The sequence below is a fragment of the Salvia hispanica genome, chromosome 1 (genome assembly GCF_023119035.1).
Source record: "Salvia hispanica cultivar TCC Black 2014 chromosome 1, UniMelb_Shisp_WGS_1.0, whole genome shotgun sequence".
NCBI classification, from domain to species: domain Eukaryota; kingdom Viridiplantae; phylum Streptophyta; class Magnoliopsida; order Lamiales; family Lamiaceae; genus Salvia; species Salvia hispanica.
In genome coordinates, this window is record NC_062965.1 from 11328683 (window position 1) to 11337297 (window position 8615).

Here is an 8615-nt window from a genome sequence, read left to right on the forward strand (position 1 = left end):
TAATGCATCCCCAAAACGCGGCTGCGGAGCAAAGTAGTCCTCATACAACCGAATATGTGCAGCAATGTGGTCCCGGGGTACATGCCGTCGGCGATGGATCGGCCGAGGCACGACCGCCGCCGCCTGCTGCCGCCGCTGCCGGATCCGTCGATCAATCGCCTCTTGCACAGCGAGATCCAATTCATGATCACTAAAGCCATCACTATCACTAGCGCTTCCGCCACTACCACCCGCACGACTACTCGCCATTATAGATAATTGAAAAAAGAGGTTAGAGAGAGAAACTTGTCAACACAAGTGGTGTGAATGAAATGATGTTGGAGGAGCCCTATTTATAGAGTTTTTTTTTTTTTTTTTTTTTTTTTTTTTAAAAAAAAAAAAATTTAAAAATTCCGGACGTCCGACCTTCGCCACAGTGGCGGACTTTCGGTCGGACGTCGACGCGAGGGGCGAGCCCTTCGCAGGGGCACTCGGGACGGGCGTGGGCGCCCTTCCCACTCCCTACGGCGAACATCCGGTCGGATGTTACCGACGGGCGAACGAGAGGGGCGCCGGTGGAGACACCCTTAGTGTTTAATTTTTTAGGGTCTAACAATAACAGAAAAAAAATTGACAAGTTAACTAGTGAGTGGTCAAACGCAGAGGACGCAACAGTCAAACCAAAATTGGTGTGGGCCTGGGTTATGGGCCCACATTCTTGTTGCAGATCCCAAAAACAGCATGACATGTAATTATTACACAAAATCCAGTGCCACGACGAGTTCCATATGCATTCTCTTTTTGCAATTTTCTCTTGTACTTAATTTTCTTTGGAAATTTTATATTCCTGTTTTCTATTTCGTGACATTAGAATTCATCTCAAGATATTTACTTATGTAAACCAAATTAAAGGTAATCTCTCCGTTTTAAGATAGTTGAGTCTGTAGATTATTTAAAGATAGTTGAGTCATTTTATTTATTAGCAAAAGATTTTATTTTTTCTTTCCCTCTATTATTTTATTTTTCCTCATTTTAACCTTTTTTCTTAAATTTTCTATTTAAAAAATGCATCAAGAGATAGAGAGTAGTAGTACAATGTTTTCAATAAACAAGATATCTATTTACACAATACTTCCCTTTTCTATTTGGTGTTAATTTGTGGGTTGGACTCGGCATATAAATCCAAATATGTTTGTGAAAATTTAGAGACTTTTGATGACATGATTTAAGTTGCTTCATTTGCTCAAATAAATACTGGCTTACTAAACTTGTCGAAGGTTCCAATGTGGGATTTAGTCCTTTTTAGTGTGAAGAGGATTGCTGTCATGATAGTCACCTGTTACTAATTGCATTCACCTTAGATTTTTATTTTTTACCTACCCTTTTGTTGTTGCATCATGCTTGTTGAGCTAAATAACTGCAATTTAATATGGTGTGGATATATCTATTCATGGAATTCATGAATACACTTTAATATATTTAATTGCAAATCAGTACTACTACTCTATACAACTAGAAATTGTAACATTCAACTAGTTTACACCACGGTAAGTTCTCTCGACCCTTGCTGCAATTCATTAAATTTTACTATGTCTATGTTAATTTATGAATGTGATCACAGTCATCTAAATTTATATACGAACAGATATATTTAGCGTGTCCAACTATTTAAAAAAATTTATGTTGACGGTTATTATACTAGGCCCACAGGCACGCACAACATGTGAATACTATGACTTTCACTCAAGTACATAGACAATACGACAATGATTTGGGTAGATTTGAGGGATAGATGACAACAAAATAAAGGTTAATGATGAAATAAGACCGGAGAATCTTGTGTGAAATATTTTCAAATGAATTTCACAATCAAAAGACCAATAAGTTTAAATACTCACTAGATTTACAAATTAAGACTCAAAATTGAACTTATCTCACAAATTTGGCTTGTAACCAGTAAGACTGGCATATGATTTATTGTTATGGGATGATGGACGAATATTTTACATTGTGGCCGTTGCTTATGCTTGTTCTATGAGTAGTAACTCAAGTGTCTAGTCTCAACTAGGAATTTGACTTGAACCAACTTTTTGTCACGTTTTTATCTTCGTTGGGTTGTAATCGACAGTTGGAATTGATTTGTTGTATATAATCATTGTTTTTGGACTACACGTTATAAAAGTCCATGATTTTTTTTTACTATATCCAAAGTTAATTATAAAGATCTGAATTGACCTATAATTGGTGCATTTCTCACTATTAAGCCCTTTTTAAAATCATTTTTCAAGTGTACTAAATTCGGATTGAGTGTTCTTGAATTTAGCAATAATTGTTAATTGGCCTCTATAAAATTATAATTTTTTTTTATAAAATTCTACTAATATTAATATTAATGTATTTAATAGTAGGACACAAGTTGACGATAGAAATATTAGGATAGAGGATCCGAAGCAATTTGATTAGAAATGAAATAAGAAAGGAGGTGGTGAGATCTTGAACACACACACAAGTATTAATTTAAAGTTCTATAGTAGTAGTATTTCATAGTCAATAATAAAACCTACTGATGCTAGATACAAATCTGATAACGACTCTTTTTTTTTTCTTCTAAATCAACAATACATCTTTGCGATTGCATCACTATGGAAATCACGAAGGGAATAATCTCGAGATCTATTTAAATAATACTACAAATCAAATTTTTATTTTTATTATATAAGAAAGGGGAAGTAAAATTACATAATATCCATGAAAAATAACATTATAAGAATAACTATACGCATTAATTCTTCTAAATTCCCATCCCAAATGATGTTCCTCACTTTTCGTCTCCAATCATCATACACATTACAATGCTTTTATTACTATATGACAGTTACCATGTTTTCATGCTCAAAGCATGTCTCCTCCCCATCTTCCATTTCTCAACTTCTCTCTTTTTAGTTCCCATTTATTAATTTCCACACACCAAATAACTGATTTTATAATGTGCGTCACATTTCTGAAGAATCTCCACCTAAAAAGGTTGCTTCACTATCCAATTTCCTCCTCTTAGTGACTGGACTAGTGTGTGAGGAAGTTGGGCATGATCCAACTGTTGGCTCATGAGTTTTATAGCTCAAGCATGCTGCATCCAACACCCCATTCGGGCTCCGTGGAGCCACATTCGCCATCGCAACCATCGCAGCAGCAACACTAGTGGCACTAGTAGTAGTAATCCCCCTCATTGATGACTTACATTCTTGAACCATTTTAAAGCACTTCACCACCCTCTCCTGCAAAAATTCAATCAAGATTTAGATGCAAAACACCACGTTTTTCGTTGCTATTACTATGCGGGGACCAACATCAAGACCTACCTTGTCAACTCCTATCAAACAAGACAATGCCTTATCAATGTCCATTGCTTGCATTTCCCCTGAAACACACATTGCCACAGCTGCAGCTATCTCAGCTGGTTTGAATTCCAAGAATTCAATGCCTGCATTCAATATCACAACCAAACATTATACTACTACTACTTTTTTCTTCTTCTTCTTCTTCATAGGATTCCAAGTGTAATAAAAAGAGGATGCTAACCACCTTCGATTGTGCTCAAGATTAGGCGAAGGGAGCGGCTAATCAGGAGGCCTAATGGCAATCCACCCTCATTCATCTTCCTAAGATAGTAGTCAATGAAGTTGCATGGAGTGTAGGCTTTGATCTTCCAATTCAAACGGTTTAGCACCAAAATCTCCATTCTTTGAATGGTTTTCCCTTCAAACAACATCTTAGGCACCTCTGCCTATTAATCAATCAATCAATCAATCAATCACAATCACAATAACAAAGACTAAGTCCTATTTTAAGTATAATGATGATCACCTGCAAATCCAAGGTGGAGGGAACATTAACCTCCTCTATCTTGGCTGCAAGAGATAAGCAAGCAACTGCAACTAATTGAGCTGCCCAGTTCTCACCTCCCTACTCAAAAAAACACACAGAGAAAATCAGCATTCAAGATTTGATTCAATGGGAATGAATTCAGCAGTGATGTACCTTTTCTGATGAAGACAGAGGCAATTCATAGATGGATAGAAACCGATCGAAATAGCTGATAGCAGTGTACAAACACAACTCTCCAAAACTGAAGTGGGCGCAAGCCTGTAAAGCACAAACAAACATTCAGTTTTATTAGTGAAACTGTTGGAGGGAAAAAGCACTTTTTTCTGCATTTAATTTCTCTGAAAAAAGATAAAAGCTTTGCAACAATCAAGAAAACAACCCAATTAGCATTTGATGAAAAAATCCCATTTGGGAAAATCATCAAGATTGGATTTTTATGAAGAAATGAGAATGAAATCAATCATCAATCACCTTGAGCATCCAACCAATAGCCTCTCTCCTCAATCCAACATCCAATTCCCCATCTCTGAATCTGGTGAGGTAATCACCTCTGGGGAGGTGGTCTCCCTGTCTCTGTAGCATGTGGTGAATGCATTCATCACTGAGGCAAGGGAGATGAAGCAGTGAATCTGAATCCGATGATGACCCATTGTTAAAAATCAAATCTTTTTGGCGATCATCATCATCATCATCGAAGGAGAAGGCTTTGGTTTCTTCGTTGCAGAAGAGGAGGTCTGTTGAAGCAGAGTCAAAGGCGTTGCAATCAGCCATTGGGAAATCAGCCTCAATGAATGTGCTTTGCTGTCTATCAAAAGATGGGGTGTTGAATTGATGGGCTTTCTTTTGCATGCTAAAGACTGGATTTATGTTTCTGCCATTTCTGCAACTAAGAGAGAGAGAGAGGCTGGACGGGAAGTGAGACTATTGGAGTGTCTATATATATAGTTGTACAAGAGAGAGAAAAAAAAAGTGTCTGTGATTTGGACAGTGCAATTGGAAGATGGTTTATGTGGGGTTGTTGATTAAACAAAAAATATTAAATATAATTATTTTTATTTAAAAAATAAGGAAAAAAGCATGGCTGTTGAAGTACCAAAAGTGATCCTTTTTGTTATGTGGGCATTGGTAAACTATGCTCCAAAACAGATTCTAAATTAGGCCACAGTTCTATTAAATCATCATTTTTCTCTCAAATTATACGTCAGTCTACACTAAATCAAAACTTAAATCAAACTACATATTAATTATACTATTTTACTATAATTTTTTTAAATAATAATGCTATTATATTGGTAATAAAAATTATTTTGAAAAAATAATTGCTTGCATGAATATTGTTTTAGCCAAACTTTATTTAGTGACTGATGTAGATCCACAAATATATTTACCTGTTACATTTATGTCAGTTTTACATTTATAGTTTTGTTGGTTAAAAAGTGTATTAAAACTATTCCTATTTTTTTATAGTATTAAATACACTCTTATTAAATAATTTTCAAAGCCGACCATTTTAGCAGTAATTAGTTGTCACAGTATTCACAATTAATTGAACGTTGTAGCTTTGTGGGTATCTTTACTAATTACTTAATTACCGAATGTCCGAATCACATTAACACGTTTTGTTTCGTCAGTGTTGAATCATGTACTAGTCTAGTATGGCACAAAATTTTCTACTACTATAATTTTGTTTCGTAAGTTGAGTGTAGAAAGAAAAAGTATTTATAATGTTTTCATTTTAAAATGTACTGTATTGATTAAAATTATATATATAAAAAAAATATATCACTTAGAAGGAGATAACGAGACTATTTTTTAAGTTATAAAAAGCAATATTCTGCAATATCTAATCTAACTATTGATAAATTATTAAAATTAAACAATAAAAAAGTAATTTTGTTTTTACCTATTAAAAATCATTGATGGAAAGAATAAGGAAAAATAAATTAATAGTCGTAATTTCTATTTAAAATTGGTGATAAATGTTACTCCCTCTGTCCCGGCTAAGATGACATATTGCTTAGTCGGTACGAGATTTTAGGAGTTATTGGTTTAAATGTTTAATTGGAGAGAGAGAAGGTGTGCATAAGTATTAAAGTAGAGAGATAAAGAAAGATGAATATTTTAATAGTAGTGAGAAAAAGTGGTTGAGTGTATTAATTGGAAAGAGAAAATTACCATAAAAGGAAATATGTCATCTTAGTTGGGATGAACTAAAAAAGAAAACGTGTCATCTTAAGCGGGACGGAGGAAGTAGAATATAAATTAGAATTAGTAATTTATATTATTATTTTTTACTAAAATTATTTTGTGTGGCAAGCCTGACTTTAAATCTGAACGAGCAAAGTGAAATACACTTTTAGGAGTACATCTCCTTTTTCTTACTTTTCCCGTGTTTATGTTACTCGCACTTTTCTATTTCGGCTGTCAAACTACTTACACTATTTATATTTTAAGTAAGAATTAGGATGTTTAATTAATATAGTATAGATAATTTAATATTCTATTATTAAGTGAACTCTCATTACACTTAAAATACTACTCCCTCCGTCCCACAATAAGAGCCACACTTTACCATTTTGGTCCGCCCCACAATAAGAGTCAGAGCATCCGCAACGCGGGCTCGATTTTGGCTCGGTCTCGTCTCGACGAGACGAGCCAGCATCGAGTCAGCGTTGCGAGGCTCGTCTCGTCTCGACGAAACGAGACATCTCGTCGCGCGACGCGACCCGGCGAGGCCGGCCTCGAGCTGGCGAGACAACGCGCGCGCCCACGTGGCGCGCGCTGGAGCGTTGCGTGACGCCCACTCGCCGGCCCGCGAGTGGGCGTCGTAATTATGACGTAATAATTTTTTTTTTTTTATAAATTCGAAAAATTCGAATTTAATAAAAAAAAAAAAATTCAAACGGACCAAGGTCGAATTTTCAAATTTTTTTTTTTTTTTTTATTCTTCTATAAATATACTCCATACTCCATTCACCATTTTACACACAAACACAACTCTCATTCCTCATTCCTCTTCCATTTTACACACAAACACTACTCTCAAATTGTTGAAAAAATGTCCGGCGATGGAAACTCCAGCGGCGGCGGCTCCGGCAGGCGGCGCTCCGTCGGGTCCGACTTGAACTCGTTCGACGATTGGGCGAGCATGTACAACTGTTTGGGTACTCCCGGTTCGTCGACGGGCACCCAAGGCTCGACCACCCCGCCGGCGTACCAAACACCACATTTTGATGTGGATGCATACTATCGTCCCTCTCCCCCCCCAAAGGTACGAGCAATCGCCGGGATTATCCCAAATTCCGGAGAATTTTTTGGCGCCGGAACGCAGTTTGCCCGACTGGCCAATTGGTGGAGGCTCCGGCACCGGCTCCGGCAGGATCAACCTCGCCTCTCGGCGTCAATGCCGAGGAGGAAGAGGAGGCAGGGCTGGTGGAGACGGCAGCCGTCATGCATACAGCCAAGCCGAGACGTTGGCTCGTACGACGCTTGGATCAACGTCTCGTACGATCCTGTCGTCGGGAATCAACAAACCCACAAGTGTTTTTGGCTAAAAGTCACCGAAGTTTACAACGCACGAAGGCCGACGAATACCGTTCCCCGCAACGTGAAGATGCTCCGCAGTCATTGGGAGCGAAGCGACAAAGATGTCAAAATTTTTTGCGCGATATACAGGGGAGAAGAGGCGAATTATCAGAGCGGAGCCAGTGGAGCCGACATTCTGAGAGCGGCGTTGCGGGTCTTCAAAGACGACGTCGGCAAAGATTTCAAGCTTGTTGATGTTTGGTCGCAAGTCCACCACCTTGACAGGTGGGCTGGCGGTGTCGAGTCGGGCTCGAAACGCACGAAGCGCACGGCGCGTGGCCACTACTCGTCTAGTGATGGCGGCGAAGGCAACACCTCACGTGAGGGCACGCCAACCGATGATGTAGGGGGTCTTCTTCCGGTGCACGACGTCGGCCGCAAGGGACCAAGGCGGCGAAGGCGGCTAGAGCCAGGGGGAGAGCGAGAGCGAGAGGGATGGGCCGCGGCGGACCAAGCCAGGCGGGCGAGGGCTCGGGCTCCGGCACGGGCACGGGCTCGCACACCCTAATGTCCATGTACCTAGTCGCCACGATGGCGAACCTCTCAAAAATGAATCCTGGCCAAGTTGCAGCCCATATGGCCGGAGTTGAGTATATGAGAGCTCAACTTGGTATAGTTGTACCGCCGACTTCGGGGATGATGATTCGCCGGCGGAGTAGTTTTTTTATTTTTTAGGATTTTAAATTATGTACTTTTTTTTTTTTTTTAGGATTTTAAATTATGTATTTTTTTATTTTTTAGGCTTTTAAGTTGTAATATTTATTTTATTTTAATGAAGTGTGTTTTTATTAATTGAATTTGTTGGAATTAAAAATAAAAAATGAAATTGAATGAATAGTTAAGAGATGGTTAAGAGATGGAGGGTTGCAGGTGCTGTCTCTTAGTTAAGAGATGAGCTGAAAAGTACAGTGGGGCCCATGAATAGTGAAGAGATGAGACGGTTAAGAGACGGATAAGAGATAGCGTTGCGGATGGCCTCACACTTGATTTTTACCATAAATAGTAAGTAGGTCTCATATTCCACTAACCCACTGCGTTCACATTTTATTATAAAACCATAATAAAACAGTGAGTCATGTATTCCACTAACTTTTACAACCCACTATTCTTTTACATTTCTTAAAACTCGTGCTCACAATAAGAGTGACTCCTATTGTGGGATGGAG

The 8615-nt window shown here is 38.4% G+C and overlaps 2 protein-coding genes across 2 annotated transcripts; one reads left to right on the forward strand and one right to left on the reverse strand.

The window, feature by feature from the left end:
* Positions 1 to 2667: 2667 nt before the first annotated feature.
* On the reverse strand, positions 2668 to 4758 carry LOC125202200 (cyclin-D4-1-like). Its single transcript, XM_048100564.1, has 6 exons — positions 4336 to 4758; positions 4018 to 4122; positions 3844 to 3942; positions 3562 to 3763; positions 3339 to 3460; positions 2668 to 3254 (listed from the first exon to the last, which is right to left on the reverse strand). The coding sequence occupies exons 1-6, from the start codon at positions 4711 to 4713 to the stop codon at positions 2973 to 2975; spliced, it is 1188 nt and encodes a 395-aa protein (XP_047956521.1). The 5' UTR covers positions 4714 to 4758; the 3' UTR covers positions 2668 to 2972.
* A 2509-nt stretch (positions 4759 to 7267) lies between these two features.
* On the forward strand, positions 7268 to 7957 carry LOC125187034 (glutathione S-transferase T3-like). Its single transcript, XM_048083545.1, has one exon. The coding sequence runs from the start codon at positions 7268 to 7270 to the stop codon at positions 7955 to 7957; it is 690 nt and encodes a 229-aa protein (XP_047939502.1).
* The last annotated feature ends 658 nt before the right edge of the window (positions 7958 to 8615 follow it).

Bases quoted from the DNA above. Each gene is read 5' to 3' on its own strand.
- LOC125202200 (XM_048100564.1), bottom strand. From the start codon at position 4,713: ATGCAAAAGAAAGCCCATCAATTCAACACCCCATCTTTTGATAGACAG. The intron at 4,123-4,335 runs GTGATTGATGAT...TGTGCTTTACAG, and splicing joins CTATTGGTTGGATGCTCAAG to GCTTGCGCCCACTTCAGTTT. The intron at 3,255-3,338 runs GTAGGTCTTGAT...GAATTTTTGCAG, and splicing joins GTTTGATAGGAGTTGACAAG to GAGAGGGTGGTGAAGTGCTT.
- LOC125187034 (XM_048083545.1), top strand. From the start codon at position 7,268: ATGCCGAGGAGGAAGAGGAGGCAGGGCTGGTGGAGACGGCAGCCGTCA.